Source organism: Sorex araneus, chromosome 9, assembly GCF_027595985.1.
Source record: "Sorex araneus isolate mSorAra2 chromosome 9, mSorAra2.pri, whole genome shotgun sequence".
Lineage (NCBI taxonomy): Eukaryota > Metazoa > Chordata > Mammalia > Eulipotyphla > Soricidae > Sorex > Sorex araneus.
In genome coordinates, this window is record NC_073310.1 from 18,127,637 (window position 1) to 18,152,019 (window position 24,383).

The following is a 24,383-nucleotide window of genomic DNA, read 5'->3' on the forward strand; positions in this document are numbered from 1 at the left end:
GCGCTCAGGGTATCTCCTGGTGATGCACTCTATGTGGAGATCGAATCCGGGTTGGCCACATGCAAGGCAAGTCCCTTAATCGCTATACCATTTTGTGTTAAAAGTGAGTGCCTTAAAAATCACTTAAAAATCTTAAAAGTTTTTTCCTTGATCTTACCTGGCCAACCCAGGTCGGATCCTTGACACTCTATGTGGTCCCCTGAGAGCCACCAAGAGTGACCCCGGAGCTCAGAGCCAGGAGAAAGTAAGCTCTGAGCACTGCTGGGTTTGTGTTGGATATTAACCCTAAGTGTTTTAGGTTTCATCAGTGAATTGCCCTTTTTCTCCTCTCAGAGAAGCTTACAGTGCTCTTGCAAGCACCCCCAACCCCCAGAGTTTATCTTTAACCTTTCCTTTGTGTTTTATCTCTCATTGTCATAGTTTCCCAAGTCAGTCTTGGTTACTTATAAGCCAAAACTTAGGTGACTGTGGACTTTGTATTTGAAGTGAATTACTTGCTTTTCTATTTCCCCTATAGCCTTTTAAAAATATTTTACTATAGAGCAATGTTTTTTTTCCTAAACACAGAAAGACTTAATTCTATGCTCCTAATATTTGGGACTTGATTGACTGTAAAATATATCTACTTCTGGGCATGCATCATAATGAGTTGACTTAGGCTCCTGTTGCTGTAGTTCTTAACATCCCCCAAAGTAGGTTCTGCCATGGAACTGGGATGGAGCCTGGGCGAGTGGTGAAGCTACCACAGTATCGAAATGGGACAGTCTAGAAAGCATAAAAGCATGGTCTTGATGCAAGCTGTTATGACATAAGAGACAGGACCCCCATGGGGAACGACAAGCTGAACTGGTTCAAGGACTTAGTCTGGGACTTATGGCAAAAGCCTTGCTTGCCTCAGAGCCCAGAGAACTAAGTTTTGAAACCTATATCTCTTACTGTGTTTATCCAAATAACTGCAAGTGCCTTGCACGTGGCAGACCTGGGTTTGATTCCTCCACCCCGCTCGGAGAGCCCGGCAAGCTTCTGAGAGTATCTCGCCTGCACGGGAGAGCCTGGCAAGCTACCCGTGGTGCATTCGATATGCCAAAATCAGTAACAAGTCTCACAATGGAGACATTACTGGTGCCCACTCAAGCAAATCGATGAGCAACAGGATGACAGTGATAGACAGTCATTAATAAGAAATAAAATTAATTTTTTATATGTACAGCTAAAGGGATTGGAGCGATAGCACAGTGGGTAGGGCATTTGCCTTGCACGTGGCCGACTTGGGTTTGATTCCTCTGTCCCTCTTGGAGAACCCGGCAAGCTACCAAGAGTATCCCACCCGCATGGCAGAGCCTGGCAAGCTATATTCGATATGCCAAAAACAGTAACAACATGTCTCACAATGGAGACATTACTGGTGCCTGCTCGAGCAAATCGATGAACAATGGGACAACAGTGCTACAGTGCTACAGCTAAAGGGAAAGAGAAAAGCAATATAGATGTCCCTGGGAGACGGAGTGTCTCCTGAGTTAATTCCCCCCAAGAGAATTGCCTCCCCTGGGGGGCTGGAGTGATAGCATAGCGGGTAGGGTGTTTGCCTTGCATGCGGCCGACCCGGGTTCAAATCCCAGCATCCCATATGGTCCCCTGAGCACCGCCAGGAGTAATTCCTGAGTGCAGAGCCAGGAGTAACCCCTGTGCATCGCCAGGTGTGACCCAAAAACCAAAAAAAAAAATTGCCTCCCCTGAAACCCTTTCCCTCTTTAGATGATCAATCACACCTACATGCAGTCCTATACCTTGACCCTCCTCAGATGTTCTCTAAGTATTCTAACATGTCTGCACTGAACGGGCCATTTTTACCATCTATCTGTGAGTGCCCATCTCTCATTGTCTCTCTGCGGGAGAGGCCACCAAGCGCACGCACTGTGCACCCCCACACTTTGTGAACTCACAGGTGTGGCTCCAAAGCAAAAACAAACTAAAGTCTTAATTTTCCTGTTTCATTGGGGGCATTTGTGCTAAAGTTGAAAATCTTGGTATTTAAAATGTTGGAATGTTGGTGCCATGCAAAGCAGTGGCTCCAATTACTGACTGGTACTGGTATTACTGTATTAGTCAGTAACCATTGTATAAAGTCACTAGCTTCACTTAAGACTATCCTTGATAAAGCCAAATAATAATAATAATAATAATAATAACGGCAGTTTTGGAAGTCTTGGGGGCCATACCCAGTGGTACTAAAGACTTCCTCTGTGCTCACGGATCATTCCTGGTGGCTCTCCAGGGATCATGTGCAGTGCCTGGGATTGCATCTACGACAGTTGCGTGCAAATCAAGCCCCTTCCTGCTGTACTGTCTCTCCAGCACAAAAACACTTTATTGAATCTTAACAAGAAAAGTTAGTCCTCCGGACCTGGACTCCAGACCTGCCTTCGTGGATTCTGGCGAGAGTGGAAGACTCTTTGTAAAGTGAGAGTGTAGTGCCATGCTCCTGGGTTTCTCAGGAGGACTGAGGGAGAATGCTGGGGACTGCAGAGGTAGTACAGAGGCTAAGGAATTTGCCTTGCATGCAGCTGCGACTACAAAATCATGATTCAAATGGTTCAAATCCCCAGCACCACATATGGTCCCCCAAGCAACACACAGAGCCAGATGTAGCTCTTGAACACTGCCGTGGGGCTGCCCTGCCCCCCAAAGAAAGAAAGAAAATGCTAGGGTTAGCCATGTGTATGCATAGGACCAAGTTCAAGCCTCAGCACCCCATGGCACCCTTAGCACTGCTGGGCATAGTCCCGGTGGCCCCCCAGAGCCCTAAGATGAGCTGTCTCACCAGGCCAAGCTTTGAAATGCCTGTCTCCACTGTCTAAGCACTGCTGGGAATGGCCTCCAGTCCCCTGAGCACTGCTTGGGAGCACCCCAAAATAAAATGCTCTGAGTTGTCATATGGCTCAAACTCATTTAATTTCTGCTCCAACTAACAGCTAATATTTTTTGTAGGGTGCAGTCACACCTCGCAGTGCTCAGGGACTGTTTCTGACTCATAAATAGGGGGTCACTCCCAGCAATGCTTAGCAATGCTTAGGGGACCATGTGATGCCAAGGAGGGATCCTGGGTCTTCCTCATGTGAAGCATCGAAACCCAGGAGATTTGACTGGAGGGGACCATCCATGCACACTCAATGGATTCCAGCCAAGGAAAAAAACAGTGTCCTTGCCCGTGACACCAGCTGACAGACCAGCCTGTTGCTCCGTGCCAGGACTCACCGTAGCACAGCACCGGGGATGCAACGTGGTTTGGCCGCATGCAAGGGAAGTGCCTTAGTCACTGTGCTATGACCCCAGCCTCTAGCTTGTGCTTTTATTCCTTTTACAAATTATCATCTTGGGGGGCTGGAGCAATAGCACAGCGGGTAGGGTGTTTGCCTTGCACGCGGTCGACCCAGGTTCGATTCCCAGCATCCCATATGGTCCCCTGAGCACCGCCAGGAGTGATTCCTGAGTGCATGAGCCAGGAGTAACCCCTGTGCATCGCCAGGTGTGACCCAAAAAGAAAAAAAAACCCAAAACAAACCAAATTATCATCTTGGGCTCACCCAGCAGTTCCTGGGAGCGCAGGGGCCACTGGCTGGCTCTCTAGTGGTCCCTCTGAGCCATGTCTCCAGCCTGAGAGTCTGTGTTTTTATTTTATTACTGTGGGCAGGTATGTCTGTGTGTGTGGTGGGGGAGGGGGAAGTTGGGCCACCCCCCTGGTTCTCAGGCCTCACTCCTGACTCTGTTCTCAGGGGTCACTCCTGGCGGTGCTCAGGTGACCATCCATAGTGCGGGGAATTCTGTATACAGGGATCTGCAGAAGCCCACCCTGCTAGGACCCCTCCTTCCCCCAGAGCCTGGCCCTGTCCAGCCTTCCTGCGCTAGGAACCTGGCCTGTGAAAATCAGGCACCCATCCCACAGAATGGGAAAGAATATTTACCGAATACCCATTGATAAGGGATTAATATCCAGGATATACAAGATACTTGTAGAACTGTATAAGAAAAAAACCTCCAGCCCCATCAAAACATGGGGAGAAGAAATGAATAGAAGTTTCCTCAAAAAGAAATACAAATGGCCAAAAGGCACATGAAAAAATGCTCCACATCACTAGTCATCAGGGAGATGCAAATTAAAACAACAATGAGATATCATCTCACACCACAGGGACTGGCACACATTCAAAAGAAAAAAAGCAACCAATGCTGGCGTGGATGTGGGGAAAAAGGGACACTCCTTCACTGTTGGTGGGAATGCCAACTAGTCCAGCCTTTCTGGAAAACAATATGGACAGTCCTTCAAAACTAGAAATTGAGCTTCCATATGACCCCGCAATACCACTTCTGGGAATATATCCCAAGGATTCAAAAGAGCACAGTAGAAATGACATCTGTACCTATATATTCATTGCAGCACTGTTCACAATAGCCAAAATCTGGAAACAACCCGAGTGCCCTAAAACAGATAACTGGTTAAAGAAACTTTGGTACATCTATACAATGGAATACTATGCAGCTGTTAGGAGAGATGAAGTCATGAAATTTGCTTATAAATGGATAAACATGGAGAGTATCATGCTAAGTGAAATGAGTCAGAAGGAGAGGGACAGACATAGAGGGACTGCACTCATTTTTAGAGTGTGGGGTAGCATCACATGAGGCTGACACCCAAGGATGGTAGATACAATGGCCAGGGGGATTGCCTCATAGCTGGAAGACTGCTTCATGAGCAGAGAGGAGAAGGCAGATGGAATAGAGAAGGGATCACTAAGAAGATGATGGCTGGAGGAACCAGTTGGGATGGGAGATGCATGCCGAAAGTAGATAAAGGAACAAACATGATGACCTCTCAGTGTCTGTGTTGCAAGCTATAATGCCCAAAAGTAGAGAGAGAGTATGGGGAATATTGTCTGCCATAGAGACAGAGGGAAGGTGGGAAAGGGGTGGGGATATTGGTGGTAGGGAATGTGCACTGGTGGAGGGATGGGTGTTTGATCATTGTGCGATTGTAACCCAAACATGAAAGCTTGTAACTATCTCACGGTGATTCAATAAAATTAAAAAAAAAATTTTTTTTAAATAAAAGAAAATCAGGCACCCAAGCAGGGTATCTGGGAAGCATGGTGATCAGCCACAGGAGGATGGTAATACAGCTCTTCTTTGAAAGTGCTCCGAGGTATTTAGGAGTCGGAAGGAGCGTAGGTGACCTGCTGGTGTTCGGATCCCTCAGGGTTAGGGCTTGGGTACCCTTCCTGACTCAGGACATAGCCAAGGTCACATTCCTCCAGGGACTCTGACTCCAGCGGGGGCAGGGAGCAATCCTGAGCCTCGTCTCCTCCCAGCAGAGATCTGCCAGCCTGTTTTCAGGGACGTTTGGAAGCCTGGCCGGACGCCCGTGGCTTTGTGTCTCAGACAATTCAGTCAGTTCCGTGGCTTGTTTTGTTTGCTCTCCAGGGCAGTGGGATCGTGTCCAGCAGGCGGGCGCCACCCCTGTGGGGAGGACAGAGAACAGCTGACTGCCGATTTACTCACGTGACAGCTGGGGTCACTCCCTGCCTGCTCCCCCCCATCCCCCCGGCCGGGTGGGCACTTCAGAGGGCTCCTACAGGGAGGGCCACCAGGGAGGCCACCAGGGGGCAGCAGAGGGCAGCAGGGGGCGGTCCGCAGAGAGTTGCTCAGATAATCAGTTGCTCTCACCTCTGGCCGATCAGGTGCTGGGACAGGGGAGAGGCAGTTGAGAGGTCTCACTCAGCCCTTCTTGGCAGGGGGACCCCGAATCCCACGCAGCCCCCTCCGCTTTCCTCCCCGAAGGCAGCTCTGGGCCTGGCCTGGCCCTTCCTTCCTCTGTTTCTTGGCTTTCCCTCCCCCTCCCCTGCAAACCCTTTCCCCTTTCTTTCTGCTGACCTTGCAGCCTGCGGCGGGGCGTGGTGGGATTAATCAGTGACAGGAAGCCACCTCTGGCAGAGCGGAGTGGACAGAGTGGTCAGGACAGCCCCAAGAGTCGTCTGCCTGCAGCTGCTCACCCCCTGCTCCTGTCATGGGCCACTTCGGGGCCCTCCTCTTCCTGCTGGGGGCGCTGGGGGCCCTCGCAGAGATCTGTGGTGAGTAACCAGGCCGGCCCGGGGTCAACTTCTTGCTGGATCTTGAGGAGGCTGGATCCTCTTGTCCAAGTCCCTCATAGAGCCGGGCCAGCTGAGGCCTTTTAGGGCCGGTGGGGGATAGGATCAGGTATGGCTGCCGTTTATCTGGCCCTCTGTGCCCCCACAGAAATGTGAGCTCGGCTGGATGTCAGCATTGAGTACATTTAGTTAAGTTTGTTTGGTTTTGTTTGTGTTCGGGGACCTCTTCCTGCTTTGGTGCTTAGGGATCATTCCTGGCAGTGCTCGGGGGAGCACGCGGTGCCGGGTCTGGAGCCCGGGCCCCCAGCGTGCAGAGCCTGCCCTCCAGCTCCCTGCGTCCTCTCGCCCAAGCACATGGTACTGAGACTCTGTTTCTCCTTACCAGACACAACAGCTTCCATTAAATCATCGATTCGCTGCTTCACTTATTCTTTCTGACTAGGCACTGGGCTAGGGGTGGGAAAGAACCAAGCCAGATCTAACTGCCCTCCAGAAGGCTCTGGGGCCGGCCTGGGAAGTCAGAGGTTGGGTTGGGGGGCTGTGATGTGTGCCAGAGGAACCCGCCCCGCCGCAAAGAACAGGGAGGCAGGGGTGCAGGGATCCGGGGGGAGCTCAGGGAGGATGTCTGAGGAGCACCAGGAACACGGGAAGGGAAGGGTGAGGTGAGCATGGAGACATTTGCCTCAAGTCCACACTGAGGGCCTGGCTGCTCGGTTTCTGGGTCAAGGGCCTGAGCGTCAGGGCCCTCCTGTGAGTCTGAGCAATTGGGTGGGAGGGAAGGAGCAGAAAGAGAATCTGTGCCCTCTGCAACCTCAGCTGCTCTTCCCGAACTCTGCCCCCAATGTGCTCAGCCCAGGGGCTTCCGGGAGCCTGGAGAAACAAGGTGGGAGATTCTTTCTTATCCCAGTGACCGGTGAATTGGGCAGAGCCCAGTGCGGCTACCCCCGCCACGGCTTTCCAGGAAGCCTTGGGCCTGCAGTTCCCCCAGCAGTCAGACCCCGGGGTCCTGACATCCTGTGCAGAGAGCCCCCTACCCCCACACCCCAGGGAGCACTGAGGCCACTGCTCCCCTCCCTCACTGAATGTGATCCTTCCCATACCAACCACATGCCTGACCCCACAAGAACCCCCTTCTCAGGGGACCTAGAGAGCCCCGGGCTGGGTTTGGGGGTGCAGCCCACTGCTGCTTGGCTGCTTCTGGCCTTATTTTCTGTCAAATGGGCCAGATGACTTCCCTGTCTCCCTCCAGGGTATGCAGGCGCTGCCCTGAGGCTGTGAGGGCTTCAAGGATACTTTACCATTTATCACTTTGCCCCGCCAAGGGATTGAGGACACAGCTGCATCACCCCAAACTGCATGAACAGTGGGAACCACTCGTGGCTGACGCTGTGCTGTGGCCTAATTAACACAAATTTCAGTGCCTGGTTTCAGCATATTCATGCAGGTGCATTAAGGGGATTGTGCGTTCCCAGGTCGTAGTAGACCGTCCATGCCCATCTGTCCTTTGCAGGCAGAGTGGGTCAGCAGTGAGCAGAGACCTTTGGGGAGGGAGGCGGTTCCTCCAGAGACACTTTTATTTCCCGGGTGAATCTTCCTGAACCCAGCTTTCTGAGACTGAATGGTGCTCTTCAGCCTCTTGCTGGCTCCAGTGCCTCTTCTTATCGCTCCTAAGGCTGGGGCTGACTCATGGGGCTGGAGGTCAGAGGCCCTAGGGGAAGGACGGAGGAGCAGAGAGCCAGGTGGAGAGAGCTAGAGACTGACTCGATCCTACGGAGGCAGATGGAGTAAAGCAATCCCCCTCCTCCCCACTACTGTTCCCCTCTCCTAGTAACAGATTTGCTCTGATTTGGGGAGACAGGCATATGATGATGGGACCCAGACAAGGAGAGATGGGAGGCACGTGAGAGTAACACCACATGGTCCGGAAGCAGAGCCTTCTGTCAGCAGGTCCTTGACTGTGTCCCCTGGGAGTCAGCCTACAGGGACATCACCCAGCCCAGGTAGTTTTGGAGCCCTGGGGAAGGCAGTAAGTAGAGGAAAAGCCCAAGTGATCTCATAGCAGTTCTGCAGCTCAGACCTCTTCCCCAGGGAGGAAGATGGCTACACACAGGTTCTAGGAAATATCCCTGAGGTTCCTACTTCCACTGCTGGCATTTTGTTCATACTGTTTCAGGTAATTCCCACTGCTCCACCCGCCCCCCCCCAAAGATGGTTGCAGGGGCTGGAGTGATTAGTACAGTGGGGTGGGCGTCTGCCTTGCACATGGCCAACACGGGTTCAGTCTTTGGCGTTCCAGGTGTGATTCCTGAGTGCAGAGCCAGGGCTAACCCCTGAGCAGCACCACTGGGGTATAGCCCCCAAACAAAACAAAAGGATTTCAGAAAGATGGCTGCAAATGATCACGCTTTTGAAGAATTCACCTGACAATCTCAGATCCTCTTAGCGCCGGAAGGGCGTGACTTTCAAATCCACCACAGGAAGCCACCAGGCAGCCGAGTTAGCTAGAGGGCTGCCTGGCTCTCCACAGTGGCTATTTGTCTGTGGGTGGGTTTGTCCCACTCCGTTCATGTTCCAGCCCAGCAGTGCTTGGTTGGACCGGAAGCCACCAGGGTTCTATGTAACTAGCGGCTTGGGTGGGATGGGGTTGGCGAGGCCTGTGCTCCACCACTTGAAGCACATCCCTAACGTTGTATATGCTGCCCATTTCTCCCGATGGGTCTGAGTTTTTGTTCAGGGAGGGAACTCGTGTTCAGGAACCAGGAATTTTGCAGGCAGGCCAGGAGTTGGCCCTGTGGCCTCCTGGGAGATGCACGTGACTGAATTTCTGTTTCCTCTTTTGGGCAAAGTGATAATGAGCTAAGCCACATCACAGGCTCAGGTCACACATGGTGCCTGGGATGCAGCAAGCAGACAGCTAGCCAGTCTCTGGTGCACCTGGCCTCAGTTTCCTGCCCTTGGCAACTCACCACCTCTTCCTGGGCCAGTCCAACAACTCTTTTTTTTGTTTTATTTTGTTTTGTTTTTTGGGTCACACCCAGCGATACTCAGGGGTTCCTCCTGGCTCTGCACTCAGGAATCCCTCCTGGCGGTGCTCAGGAGACCCTATGGGATGCCGGGGATCGAAACTGGGTTGGCCACATGCAAGGCAAACGCCCTCCCCGCTTTGCTACCGCTCTAGCCCCAGTCCAACAACTCTTTTAGGGAGCAGCACCCCCACCCCCAACCCACTACCTTGCATAGAGCCCAGTGTTCATACTAGTAGGGTGTGTGCTGGGTAGAGGTGCTTTATTCTCTGGGGAGATATTTATTCTCTGGTAAAGTCACAACTGTTTCTATTTCTGTGGTTTCACATAGCCTGTTCTCTTTCCTAAGAAATACCAGAGGTGGACAGAAAGCTGGTGGAGAGGCTGGGCCAGCGCCTCTTGCCCTGGGTGGACCTGCAGTCATCGGAGCACCTGAACCCCAGTCTCTACGTGGGCCTGCGCCTCTCCAGTCTCCAGGCTGGGCTCCAGGAGGAAGCCTACCTGCACAGCCTCAAGCTGCATTACCAGCAGAGTCTCCTGAGGTCTGGCACGATCCTTTCTTCTTTTTCTTTCCCTCTATCTTCTCAACATCCCATGAGATGGGAGAGCTCTGTTCTGGTTGGGCATTATCATTGCTTTGTTGGGAGGTCTTGGGCAAGACTCCTCTGGGTCTTTTTTTTGTAGAAGGGTTTGATTTGGCTAGAGCAGAGATGCTTATAGGGGGCCTTTTCACCCACCTGTACTGGAGGCAGGCATTGCTAATCCATGGCCACACTCTACACACTGAACCCAGAAGGAACTTCTGTCCTGTTCCCCTCCAGTGCCTGTGCAGACATCACTAGTCTATGAACACACTGAGCCCAGAAGGAACTTCTGTCCTGCTCCCCTCCTGTGCCTGAGCAGACATCACTAATCTATGACCATACTCTCCATGCTGATGTCAGTAGCATCTGACTCTCTCAGCATTCTCTTTCCAGGGGACTTTACAGAGATGCCTTTTCTGAGGTGCAGCAGGGATCTGAATGAGAGGAGAATTAGGAACAGTCACAAACTTTTACCTGAAGGGACTCTCACTTGGAAAGAGGGCATAGGACTGCGAGAGGAAAGAAAGGGGACAAGAGTTGGGTGAAATGCGGTCAAATGGGGAGGGAGGGCCAGAGAGACAGTCCAATACATTGACATGGGCATGAAACACACGTGGCTTATACTTGAATGAGCCTTAAAACAAACTGCAGCACCAGTATCAATGTATTAAGGCATTTGACTTGTGTGTTGCTGAGCCCTGTTTGATCGCCAACACTGGCACCACATGGTGTAGCCCCTGAACACTACAGGAGCAACCCGCTAAGCATTGCTGGTTGTCACCAAACAACCCCGCCCCCCCCCCCCTTGTCCCACTCCATAACACACACACACACACAAGTGGTGAGGCAGGACCCAGTCGTTTGGACGCAAGAGCCCTCAGAATGTAGTTTGAGGTCTGATTTTTTGCTTTTAGTAAACTGTGTGATGTGCGGAACACAGCATACATAACTCACAGCTGCTTTTGCTGGTCTGAGCAAAGTTCTCAACTGTTATGGTTTCTTCCTGCTGTGTGATAGAAGTTGGGGTGGGTATGGGGCGCTCAAGCCAGGCTTACTGCATGTCACTTTCTCATGAAACCTCTGTCACTGCTCTGTCCCTAGGTGTGCCCCTGATGATGAGAGCAGCAGCTGCCAGGCCAAGCCCTCCATGGGCCACCTGGCTCTCTACCTGCTCGCTCTCAGGGCCAACTGCGAGTTTGTTGGGGGCCGCAAGGGTGACAGACTGGTCTCACAGTTGAAGCGGTACCTGGAAGATGAGAAGAACACCATTGGTAAGTGACAGGGAGTGTCAGGTTGGGAGGTGGCGAATAGGTGGAGGTGGAGGGCGGGGGGAAGCAGCTAGCATCAGGCAACATCTTCTGGGGAAAAACCTAGGTCAAAATTGGTATTTCTTCCCAGCCTCTTTCTCACCCTCCATTTGTCTCCCTCTCCACCTAGAGCTCAGGTCTACCCCAATAGCACCCCTTCCCCCTCCCTTGATCAAGCCTTTCCTGCATCCCATATGCACATTTCCAGCAAGTCCTGCTGCTCAGATGCCAGATGGACCCAGCTCTCCACTTCTGAGACACAGTGTCCTTGCTGCTTACTGCTGAGCCTTTCTTTGCTAGCTTTCCTGCCTCCCCAAATGACCCCAGCATACCCCTGACACAGCAGTAGTTTAAATATATACATGATCATATCAGCTACTATCAACACTGCGGTGCTCACAGCCCTCTGCCCGGCCTGCCTGCTCCTTTCAGCTCCCTGGACGTGGCTCAGCCATGCCCCGGCCCCTCTGTGGACCCCAGCTACTCTCAACAACCAGGGTTCTCATATCTATCTATATGCAAACACACACTCCTGTAAGTTCTGACTCCTGCTCTGCCTTTAGCTCCCCCTGCCCACCTACCAACCCCCCCACACCCCAGGATTTCTTCTGTAGAAAATCCTGTCCCAACTCTCCATTTCTTCAAAGAGTCGCTCTATGACCCCAGGGGAACTCAATCCTGAGTCCAGTTCTCAACCTGCACTCACTCGGCAGGGCTGTGGGATTGCGGGGGGCCTGTCCCCAAATTCCTGCCACCAGCCCAGCCCCTGAAGCTGAGCGGCAAGGAGGGGTCAGCAGAATGGAGGGAGGGAGAGCCCCACAAGTCTGGCCAGGGGGGCTCCACAAGCTGGCAGGGCTCATGGCTAGGAGGGGCAGAGAGGTAACCCCGCAGCCCTTCAGCCCTCTTCTCCTTCTAGGGCACAGCCACAAAGGCCACCCCCACACCAGCTACTACCAGTACGGCCTGGGCATCCTGGCCCTGTGCGTCCACCGGAAGCAGGTCCACAACAGCGTGGTGGGCAAACTCCTGTACGCTGTGGAGCATGACCACCCTGTGTACCAGGGTCACCTCTCTGTGGGTGAGTGGGCCTGTCCCTACCTGTGTCCCTCTCGCCCTGCTCGCTCACCTCTCTGGGGGAGCCCCCACCCCCCTTCCCCAGGTCCACCGGAGCGGCCGGGAGTCAAGTTAGATGGAGGCTGGGACCCCGGCCCTCGCTCCCGCCCACACTCACCCACCCTTGGGCACCCTGAGCAAGTCAACCGGCCCTCCAGTGTCCCTGTGAAAGAAACTTCTAGCAGCATTTTGATAGGGGGTGCCTTGTAGGAAAAGGCCCGCATTGAGAAGCCACTGGGGATAGGGCTGCCGCCTGATTCTCATCACCGCTGGGACATCTGCGTCAAGGCTTTGGAGTAGTTTTCTGTCTGTGTGACCTTGGCCTTGTGGCTCCAGGGCCCCTCCAGTCCAGTGCTCTGTGAGCGGAGCAGGAGTTTTGCAGGGCTGGGACAGAGGCAGGGGGTTAGAGGAGGAAAGAAGGCAGCTGGGTGGGAAGCTTGTCTGGACTCAGAGCACAGAAACACTGAGTATGGGCGCATTTAGTCACCAAAGAGCCACAGAGTTGGGGTGCATGAAAGCCCCGAGGCAGGCTGGGGAAGTGGATCCATGGCCCAGCACTCGCCTTGCCCGTGTGAGGCCCATGGTCCACAGAACCCCTCGGGAACCACCAGGAATGATCCCTGAGCACTAAGATGGGAGTAGCCCCTGAACCCAACCGGTGAGCCGCCCACCAAAGACAGAATCCTCCGAATGAAAAAGCACCCAGGGATGTTGGACCCATAGGCACATGGTCCCGAGTCTGATCCCCAGCACTACTGGGGGTATCCATGGTGGTCCCTGAGCACCACCCTCTCTGCCCTCTCCACCCCCCAAGAACAATAGGGCCCACATAGCGCCCACCGGCATCTCTTTAATCTGCCTCCGAGGAGTAGCCAAGGTTTCAGACCTTGTAACACTTCCCTGGTGGTTCCAAAATGTAGGGAGGTTTGAGAAGGTTCGGAAAGGTACCAGCCTCTCTGTCCCGTCTCCCCCTCTGACCTCTGTCCTAGCTGTCTGAGGATCAAGCCGTTTCCGGGGCCACCAGGCCTCCTATGCCCAAACCAAGAAAAAGTCCTGGACAAGTTGGGCTGAGTAGGTCCCCTGGGTTGGGGAAAACTTTCTAAGATGCTCATCGGAAGGACTGGAACAGTAGCACAGCGGGTAGGGTGTTTGCCTTGCACGTGGCCAACTGGGGTTCGATTCCCAACATCCCATATGGTCCCCTGAGAACTAACAGGAGTAATTCCTGAGTGCAGAGCCAGGAGTAACCCCTGTACATCGCCGGGTGTGACCCAAAAAGAAAAAAAAAAAGATGCTCATTGGACCACCTCAGCCCCCTTCTCCCAACCTTCTCCCAACCCTCCGGTGGCTGCCCACTGCCCCCCAGGGCCTGCCTGCCCTTGGCTGCCCCTCCCGTCCTGTATCTGTGCCCTGCAGACTCGGCAGCCATGGCGGGCTTGGCCTTCACTTGCCTGGAACGTGCTGATCTCAACCCTGACCTGAGCATCCGGATGGCGTTGGCCATCAGGACAGCACGAGAGAAGATCCTGAAGGCCCAGACCCCAGAGGGCTACTTTGGGAATGTCTACAGCACCCCGCTAGCTCTGCAGGTGGGCAAGGCCGTGCTCCAGCTTCCTAGAGGCTGGTGGCCATGGGAGGGGATCTGGCTCGTCCTTGCCACTGACCTTCCTCCCTCTCCCCATTCTCTCACCAGTTGTTGATGACCTCCCCGCTGCCCGGGGTCGAATTGGGCGCAGCGTGCCTTAAGGCCAGGGCAGCTCTGGTAGCCAGCATTCAAGATGGAAACTTCGAGAACGTTCTCATGATTTCTCAGTTGCTGCCTGTCCTGAACAGCAAGAACTATGTGGATCTCCTCTCCTCAGACTGCCGGGCGCCGAGAGGTAGCTGAGCCGTGACAGAGCCCGGTCCCTTGCAGACTGCACGGCTCTTGCTGGTGGCTGTGTGGCCCAGTGAGGGCCGGTGGTGGGCCCTGATTTGCTGAGTCCACCCGGGTTTGCGGGTATGCTGGGGACGCTCTGGCCCCTGAAAGGAGGTGACAGTTACTGGGAGCCCACAGGGAGATACAAATGAAGATCCCAAGCCTTGACTCTCCGCCCCTTTGTGTGGTAGCACAGGATCGTTTGAGTGGGCCAGAGAGACGCAGATGCCAGAGAAGCTGGAACATGCGCTGTGTGTGCAGTGGCCTTGGGTTTGATCCCCACCACCACAGGGGTCAACAATCAGTGATCTGGGAATATTCTCTGAGCACTCACTCCCAGGTGTGGCCCCAGACCTATTCCTTTTTTAAAAATGAAAAAAAATAATACCAAGAGCCAGAAAGATAGTAAAGCAGGTAAGGCACTTGCTTTGTATGCAGCCAACCCAGGTTCGATCCCTGGCACTATATAAGACCCCCTGAGCACCTTCAGGAGTGACCCTTAAGAAAAACCAGGAGCACAGCTGGTGTGGCCACAAAACTAACAAATTTAAATGGATGGATAAAAGAGATAAGTAGGAAGAGTAGGAGAGAGAAAAAAAAAGAGAATGAGAGAGGGCAAGAGACAGAACAGAGGGGCTAGAGCGATAGCACAGCTGATAAGGCGTTTGCCTTGCACGCGGCCGACCTGGGTTCAATCCCCAGCATTCCATATGGTCCCCTGAGCACCGCCAGGAGTAACTCCTGAGTGCAAAGCCAGGAGTAACCCCTGTGCATCACCAGATGAGACCCAAAAAGCAAAAAAAAGAAAAAAGAGAGAGAGAACAGAGAGGGGCTGGATAGTACAGGGGTGTTCCTTTAGTACAGATACTTCCTTTGTGGCTGACCTAGGTTCAACCCTCAACTTAAGGTACCCTGAACAACTGCTGGGAGTAATTCCTGAGTGCAGAGGCAAGAGTTACCCCTGAGCATTGCTATGTGTCCCAAAACGAAACCAACAAAACCAACCAACAAACAAAAACAGAGAGGGAGGGAGAAAGAAAGAAAAAAAAAGAGGAAGAGAAAAGGAAGGACAGAAGAAGAGACATGGAGAAGGAAAACAAAAGGGAAGGAAAGAAAGAAGGAAGGAAGGAGGAAGGAAAGAGGGAAACATTTTGGTTATCTCTGATACACCATGATGAACCCAATTAACAGGTGAATCTCGGCTTCATCTGGGAGGAAGTAAGTGGGATTTGCCAGTGGAGAAGAGAGAAGGGAGGTCAGGGCAGAAAGGCAGAGAGGGCGTAAAAGACGGGAATGGAGGGAAGCAGAGTCTTATGGGGGAGTAAATGAGCCTGGCAGGCCGGAGAGCGGAAAGGAGAGGCAGGGCCGTGGAGGGGGCGGAGAGCTGAGCACAGGCTTTGCACGCTGGAGGCCCGGGTCCACCGCCAGCACCACACGTTCCCAGGGCACAGAGCTTGGGGCTACGCCACCATGGTGACCCAAAAACCAAGAGAAAAATACAAGAAAGAGAAAAGGGGGAAGTGGCTCTCAGAGGTAACATGAAAGAGTTGTAAGAGTAAATGAATGTTCCAGAGAAAGGCTTCTACGACGCTAAGTGGCAGATGGGTGGAAAGGGGGATAGTGTCCAGGGGGAGAGGAGGACTGATGCCCACACCCCTGTCCTCACACCCGCTGCCCCCCCTCTCCCTGACACAGCCATACTGGAACCCACCACAGAGACCCCTGCAGAGGGCCGTGCGCTCGAGGACATCTGGGTCATGCTGAGGGTTCCCAGCGTCGTGCCACCGTACAGCCACTTCATCCACGTCCCTGCTGGGTCCTCCTTGGAGGATGTTCTGAAGAAGGCACAGGAGCTTGGAGGATTCACGTGAGACCCCCCAACCCCCAGCCATCCTGTCCTCTGCCCACCTGGTCCTACATCCTTGAAACCAGGTCACATAAGAAACAGGGGATGGGGGCTGGAGTGATAGTACAGAGGGTGGGGTGTTTCCTTGCATGCGGCCGACCCGGATTCAATTCCGAGCATCTCATATGGTCCCCTGAGTACCATCAGGAGTAATTTCTGAGTGCAGAACCAGGAAGAACCCCTGTGTATCGCCAGGTGTGACCCCAAAATTAAAAAAAAAAGAAATAGGGGGTGGAGGAGAATGTTCCTCCTCAGGAGGACCCCCTCTCCCCATTGCTCCTGACTCATCCCACGGTCGAAAACTGTGGGCAGCTGCGTCACAGGTTCTGGGACTAGCAAGCCACGGGGAAGCCCTGCTCTGTGTGAACGGGGGTTCACGTGCATGGAGAATGTGATGCGGGCTTTGTACACCACAGGGCTGGTCCTTGGGGAATCAGGTGGTGCTGGGGCTCAAACCCAGGACTCCTGCATGCCAAGTATTCACTCCTGTCCTCTGAGCCATCTCCCCGGCCCATAAGAACTCTCAGGGCTGGAGAAACAGTATAGTGGGTAAAGCGCCTGCCTTGCTCGCATCCAACCGTGGTTCCACCCCTTAGCCTCCATACATGGTCCCCTACCAAGGGTCACTCCTGAGCACTGAGCAAGGAATAGCCTCTGAGCACTGTGGTTGTGCCATCCCCCCCCACACACACACCCCGAGCTCTTACAAAAATGATCAGGGTTTAATTGCAGTGATAAAGCCCCCAAGGCAGAGCTCTCTACGTCAGAGTTCAGACACCGTCCTTCTCCCCCTGAGCCTGGGCAAGTGTTGGAGTGGCCATTTCTGCATGGACGCTGTCAGATTATCTTGCTCCCTAGAGCAGAGCGGATGGAGCTCATGTTGTCCCTGGGGAAGGTGACCTCGAGGGCCACCCACCAAGACTCCCCGACCCAGACTTCTCTTGTAGCAGGGCACGCCTCGGTGTGAGAGCCCCAGTGTCAGTCCCCAGCTGCCACTCTCAAGGGACAGCATCCAGGGAGAGCTCCCCATCCCACTCGGGGGTCCTCTGAGCTGGGGACTGTCAGCCCTGAGCTATGCAAAGACCTGTTGAGAGGATGGTCTGGGAGTCCCCGCTGGAATGATTCTGTGCAGATAGAGCTTAGATGCTCGGGTCAAGCTGACCATTCAGCCTCTTTCTAGCCTCTAAATCCGTGTGTTTCAATGGCTCGGGCGGGGGCTGGGGGGACATATGGGTATTCCGAGGGGACCATGGGTGAAAATCCTGTAAAAGGGGCGGGGACCGTGGCATGAGATTCAGGAGACAATGAGTAGGAAGGGTGGGGGGAACCCACAGGAAGTAAACAGGTTGAAAGGTGTCTAAAATAGAGAATTGGCGCTCTGGACCGTTATAAATCCTAAGTAACTCTGCCAAGGAAGTCTTTTTTAAAATCCCTTTAATTTGGGAGGGGGGCCGGGGAGGCTGTGCCCAGAGGATTTCAGGGGCTATTCCTACCCTGCTCAACAGTGACGCTGGCGGTGCCCAGGAGACCATATGTGGTGCTGGGGATCCAACCTGGGTCAGGGCTGACGTGGCCGCCTGCAGGGCTAGCGCTTTGTGTGCTGTTCCATTATCATTCTGGCACCAATTAAAATTCAAAGTGCATAATACCAGACCAAGGAAATGGCTGGAAGGGCTGCTTTGCTCAGGGGAGGCCTGACCTGTGGGTCCAGCACCACATGGTCCCACCGGGGACAGTGTCTGAGCAAGGCAAATCCTGAGTGACCCCTGAGTACCACCCGGCGTGGCCCAACACAGAAAAACCAGAGCAAAGCAAGCCACCATATAAAACCAGCCACGCTGAAACCAGGGCCTTCCCGTTCAGATGACAAGCAGGACGGTGGCGGGCTTGGACTGGGCAGCGCCTCAGTGTTCTCTGACTGAGTCCCCGCCAGGCCTGAGTTTGCACAGGCCGCTGCAGCCCCGTCTCTCTTCCCTACTACTACGTGCACTTCTTTCCCTACCTAGGCACCTGCAGTGCGCATGGCAATGTTGAAGGGCAGGGCGGGGGCACAGTCCCGATGACCACACACCTGGGCCTCCTTGGTTACCCAGACCTGCTGGTCTTTCATAGAGGGGCTGCACTCATTTGTGGAGTATAAAATAACATCACATGAGGCTGACACCCAAGGACAGTAGATACAAGGGCCAGGGGGATTGCCCCACAGCTAGAAGACTACTTCATGAGTGGAGGGAAGAAGGCAGATGGAATAGAGAGGGGATCACTAAGAAAATGATGGCTGGAGGAACCAGTTAGGATGGGAGATGCATGCCGAAAGTAGATGATGGACCAAGCATGATGACCTCTCAGTGTTTGTTGCAAGCCATGATGCCCAAAAGTAGAGAAAGAGTATGGGGAATATTGTCTGCCAAAGAGGCAGGGGGAAGGTGGGAAAGGGGGGGTATACTTGGAAAAGGTGGTGGGGAATGTGCACTGGTGGAGGGATGGGTGTTTGATCATTGTGAGATTGTAACCCAAACATGAAAGCTTGTAACTATCTCACGGTGATTCAATAAAATTTTAAAAAATTAAAAAAAAAAGAAGAAGAACCTGCTGGTCTTCAGGTTCTCAGGTGTCGTCAAAATGGAGAATGTGAAAGTGAACATTTCCGTTCAGAATGCCCTGCCCTCTGACACTGACCTGAGAAACGAGTCTCTTGGTAGTGGGCACGGGCGCCTGATCTGACCCGGGGCCCAGCAGGAAGGCACAGGGATGCACGGCAGGGGAAGGTATACCAGAGACAAAGAGGGAAGAACAGACAGAGAGGGAGAGAGGGACTGGGTCCGAGAGACAGGAGAGGAGTTAAGGTGCTTGCCTTGTATCCTGCGGACCCCAGTTCGATCCCCGGCACCCCAGCAGAGGGTCCCTTGTGTACTGCCAGACTCACTCGAGCACAGGCCTAGGAACAGTCCCAATGAACTACTGGTTGTGACTCCACTGCCTCCCTCACTCCCACCTCAAAAAAAGAAAGAAAAAAAAGATTGAAATGGAAGAAGAGAGAAGAACTAAGGTGGAAGAGAAAGAAAAGTTGGGCCCGGCATGATAGTACAAGAGTAGGGTGCTTCCCTTGCATGCGGCCAACCCAGATTCAATCCTGGCATCCCCATACAGTCCCCCGAGGATCCCTAAGGGCAGAGTCAGGAGTAAGCCCTTATCACTGCCAGGGGTGGCCCCCAAACCAAAAGTGAGGCAAAGGGGAGGGGGGTGCGGAGGGAGGGAGAGAAAGAGAAAGAGGAGAGAAACGGAGAATTTGGCATGCCCCAGGAAGGGTTCGATCCCCAGTACAGCCAGGAATAACCCTTGAGTGCAGCCACGTATAACTCCCACCTCTCCTCCCCCCACCCCCGCTAAAAAAAAAAAAACACCTAAAAATTAAAAATACCAAGAGAAAGGTATACCACGGAGGCACGGAAACTTCCAAATCTTGCCAGCATTCCTTCCCTGCGTGGCACGTGCCTGCTTCCCTCTGCCAGCACGTTTCACCCTCTCTCACTGGTCAGGGACCTCACGGGGTGAGGGCAGCAGCTGCTGATCAGCCCTCAGAGGGGGGAGCAGCCACCGAGCTGATGAGGCAGCCAGTGCCTGAGTGGACAGTGTCCACTAGCATCGGGGGGCTGGAAAGAGGGTGGAAGTGGGGCCCAGGGGGAGCCGGCTGGGTTGGGCGGGTGCCTGCCTGGTGGGGGGAGGGGAGGGCAGGATTTTCCTGTGCCTGTGAGCTCCACTTCTGCCCTGGCGAGGGTGGGAACAAGTCTTTTTTTTGGAGGGCATGGTGGTATGGGAGCACACTAAGCAGTGCTCAGGGATGACTCCTGGCTCTGCACGCAGGGGACCAGATGCAGCATCAGGGATCACACCAGGATCAGCATCATGCAAAGCAAGCACTTAACTTTCTGTACTACTGCTCTAGCCCCAATGTCGCCTTTTCTCTCTCTTCACCTTCCCCCTGGCAGGTACAGAACCCAGGCCACCTTATCCGGCCCCTACCTGACCTCAGTGATGGGGAAGGAAGTTGGGGAACGTGAGTTCTGGCAGCTCCTTCGAGACCCTGACACGCCCCTGTTGCAAGGTGAGTGGCCGGCCACCTCCAGGTGTGTCCCTGACCCCACCCCTCTCTCCGAATTACAGCTCCCTAACTCCGCCCAGTCTTTCCTGAGTCAGCCTCAGCCCTGGATGTTTCAGGTGGCTAATAGTTGATTCTGCTGAACTCTGAGAACCATCATGTGTATGACTATGGCAACTCTAGGACATCAGAGAGCAAGGAAAAAAAATTTTTTTGGGGGGGAAGCAAGCTCCAATTTTATTTCTCTTAAGCTAGTTTTTTTTTTATTTTTTTATTGAATCACCATGTGAAAAGTTACAAAGATTTCAGGCTTAAGTCTCAGTCATACCATGATCAAACACCCACCCCTTCACCAGTGCACATGTTCTACCACCAAAAACCCCAGTATACCTCCCCTCCCACCCCCACCCCCAGGTGGACCCCAGTTCGATCCCCGGCACCCCAGCACCTGTGTGACTGATGATTTTCACTTTACCTTCTCTTTACTTTGATTACATTCAATATTTCAACAGGAAACTCACTATTATTATTTGGATTTCCCCCCCCAACAATCAGACCGGTTGAAAAGGCAGCATTTGATAATTTGTTTTCCATTGTTGAGAATGAAGAGCATATGAGGTCGATAAGCTCTTGGTTGGATTTCTGGTATTTTAGCAACTAAGTCCAGAAAATTTTTACCAGAAGTCACATCATTGCAAGCTCGTACCTCTGTTTCGTGGGCCTTATTAGATGGCAGTTGCCACGCCGCTGCCGGGGAAAGGAAAAGCAGAGAGAGAAAAAACTTTCCCCTTCCGGGGTGGCATGGGGCCATAGCTTAGTTCACGGTCTAGAGACATTTCTGCAAGAAGCTGCTGGTGCCGAAAGTAGTTAGTTGGCCTCCAGGATCATGGGCGTTCAGCAATGGAGGGGGCACTCGTGTGTGGCCGCTCGGGTCACATCTAGGCTGAGAGCTGAGCAAGGAAATTTTTTAAACCTTCCCCAGTTCACTGCCCAGAAATTTCTTCCTTTAATTCTTTTTTTTTTCTTCTTTTTTTTTCGTTTTTGGCTTGTTTTTGTTTTTGTTTTTTGGGTCACACCTGGCGATGCACAAAGGGTTACTCTTAGCTCTGCACTCAAGAATTACTCCTGGCGGTGCTCAGGGGACCATATGGGATGCTGGGAATCGACCCCGGGTCGGCTGCGTGCAAGGCAAATGCCCTACCCACTGTGCTATCACTCCAGCCCCCTTCCTTTAATTCTTGAGGTGTTTTCTCCCAGGTAATTCTTCATTTTGTTCTGTCCTTGGGGGGCCATCCTGGCGGGGCTCAGGGCCTACTCCTTCACTCCTTCATCATTGCTTGGGGATTGCTCCTGTCAGTGTTCAGGGGCCCAAACAGTGCCAGGGATCAAACCCAGACTTCCTGTGTGCAAATCTCTAGCCCATTGATTTTTCTCCCTGGATCCTAAACAAAATTTTTTTTCTTTATTTTGATTTTTGGCCACACCTAGTGGTATTCAGGGCTTACTGAACCCTGAATACCCAGGGAACCATATGTGGTGCAGAGGATCTAACCTGGGTTGGCTGCGTGCAAGGCAAGCATCTTATCTGTTATACTATCTCTTCAGCCCCTGGATAATTTTTTTGAAACTTTACTTTTTTTTTCATTAAAATGGAGTCATATTATTTAGCAGTTGTCCAGTAGAAATAAAATAGAACCTGGGCTGGAGCCAGAGTACAGTGGGTAAGGCATTTGCCTTGCCTGCAGCTGGCCCAAGTTCATTCTCTGGCATCCCATATGGTCCCCTGAGCATTGCCAGGAGTGATCCCTGAGTACAGAGCCAGGAGGAAGCCCTAAGCACTGCTATGACCACCCCACTGCCAAAAAAAAAAAAATAGACAGGTGACAGGTGGAGCACCCAGTTCTGACTTTCATCACCCATAAGGGCTGGACTAGACTGGAGGAATCTGAGAGGGCCACTGGACCCCCTATGAGGCAGACAGGGGCCGTGAGTCCTCTTCGTATCCCGCCCCCCTACTCATGACCTCTGTCCCAGTTCCCTGGAAGAAAGAGGATGATCCAACTATTGACCTCAGTGTCACCACATTTCAGAAAAGTGAGACCCAGCAGCCCTCACAGAGGGTAACGAACTGAGTCAAAGTCCCACCACAAGTGAGCTGCAGAGTGTGGGCATCACCCCACGTGTTGCTAATGCCTTGCTCCTTCCTTGGGGTGGAGAAAACTTCACTGGAGGGCCAGGCTCTCCCGTCACATGACTCCAGCAAGCCCCTTTCTGATGACCCCTTGGGAACTCCGAGGACAATGACCCAGCGCTCAGGGGTGATCAGCACCCTTGGTTCCTTCCTCCCCATGCAGACCCTCCACCTGGCTGTCCCCTACCCCAACGCTCTGTGGGATCCCCCCCCCCACTGCAAAATGAGCTGATGATGGTGGGCCACCGGACCCTATGGAGAGGAGGAGGAGGGAGTGGGGATTCGGAGCTGAGTTGGGTCTCCAGCTAGCTGCCAGCTCCCTCCTGCCAGCCCTGCTCCTCTCACAGGCCCTGGCCTCCAGCGGGGGCCCAGGGGTGAGGCTGCCTTGTTCACTGCACTGCATCATCCCCCGATGTTTCTGCAGGTATTGCTGACTACAGACCCAAGGATGGAGAAACCATCGAGCTGAGGCTGGTCAGCTGGTAGCCCCCCCACGCTGCACCCCCAATGCCACGGGCTGCAGATTCTGGGCTTCCACCCGACCCTGCTCACCACGTGCTAGAAACCGAAGACCCCTGGTGATCCCTGTCTACACCCCCAGGAAGTTTCTAAGCCACTGCTCAGCCGGGTGGGTGGTGCCAAGCAGAGCCACCCCAACCCCCGCCCCGAGGGCCCCTGAAGGTCACCCACTGTCTGGAGGTCCTGAAGCAGGGGAGACTGCTCAGCACAGGAGGGGCCCGCGGGCCGCTGGTGCAGTGGGACCCCTGCCCTCCTCTCTGGCTTGCTGCAGCATTGCTGCTGGGGACTCAGAGGTCAGCTCCTAAACGATCCATTAAAGCCTTGGCCGTGCCCCCGCTGTTCTGTCCTGAGGCCTCAAGCTGAGGGTGGGGATAACGCTGGCGGTGGGCGCCTGGATCCATCGTGGCACACATACTGACCCGAGGGAGACTTCGTGGCACTGATGGGAGACTGTCCTCAGGGGGAGTGTCCGGTGGCCGCTGTGGCTCTGACCGTGACAGAGGGGGCCTGGAGTGGTCTCCTGCCTCCTCCTTCAAACACTGGAATCGGGGGTGCCACTGATGAAGAAGGTTACATCGCAGGACCAGAGAGCTGAGGGTTGCAGGCCTAGGTTTAATCCTCGAATCGCATGGGCTGCCAGCACCGCTGGGAACAACCCCTGAGCACAGAGCCAGAGTAGCCCCCGCAAGCCCCCTCAAAAATAGTTTATGGCCGAAATTCTTTTTTTTTTAATTTTTATTTTTTTTAAAATTTTATCACCATGTGGAAAGTTACAGAGTTCTCAGGTTTATGTCTCAGTTATACCGTATTCAAACACCATCCCTTCACCAGTGCCCATATTCCACCACCAAAATCCCTGTTATACCCCCCACCCCCCACACCAACTGTATAACTGATGAACCTCACTTTATTTTCTCTTCACCTTGATTACGTTCCATATTTCAACACAAAACTCACTATTGTTGTGGGAGTTATATCCCCAAACAAGATAACCCTAATAAGGAGGCATTTGATAATTAGTTTTCCATTCAAAGATTGTATGTTTTCAGGTTTTAGAAAAGGTCGCGCGGCCGCATTAGCGGCCGCGCGGCTCGGATCTGTCCCAGTCCCGAATCCTGGAGCCGTGTTAGTTGCTGCTCAGTGTCGCCAGGGTTCCATCTGGAGAAGGTGTGCTGTATGGCCAAAATTCTGAGTCTAAGTTCAGCCGGGGGACCCTGGGCCTTGCTGCTCTGGCTCTGGGCCTCGGCTCTTCCCATATACACAGTCAGGGACCACCCTGACCCCCAGGGTCTACTCCCAAGGAGCTCAGGCTCTGGGCTTCCCACAGGAGTTGGGGTTCAGGTATGGAAAGCACCCCAACTGCCATCAGGGGCTTCGCTGCTGGGGAGCACACTGGGTGTGGCGCGGAAACCACAGACTACAGGGCCCTCTCCCTAGAGCAGGCACTGAGATACCGGCAGCTCCTGGAGGTGGCAACAAGCCGGCAAGCGGCTGTTAGAACTGAGCTCTAGGGGTGCAGTGTTACTCTGCACAAGGCATTTGTTACATTTTGGGGCTACACCTGGTGGTTCGGGGGGCTACTC

At 53.4% G+C, this 24,383-nt stretch overlaps 1 protein-coding gene across 1 annotated transcript; it reads left to right on the plus strand.

Moving 5' to 3' along the window:
• The first annotated feature begins 5,666 nt into the window (after positions 1–5,666).
• On the plus strand, positions 5,667–23,137 carry TCN2 (transcobalamin 2). Its single transcript, XM_004615554.2, has 9 exons — positions 5,667–6,122; positions 9,513–9,705; positions 10,849–11,018; positions 11,971–12,132; positions 13,584–13,756; positions 13,861–14,047; positions 15,781–15,952; positions 19,981–20,096; positions 22,706–23,137. Exons 1-9 carry the CDS (start codon positions 6,059–6,061, stop codon positions 22,765–22,767), a joined length of 1,299 nt encoding a protein of 432 aa, XP_004615611.2. The 5' UTR covers positions 5,667–6,058; the 3' UTR covers positions 22,768–23,137.
• The last annotated feature ends 1,246 nt before the right edge of the window (positions 23,138–24,383 follow it).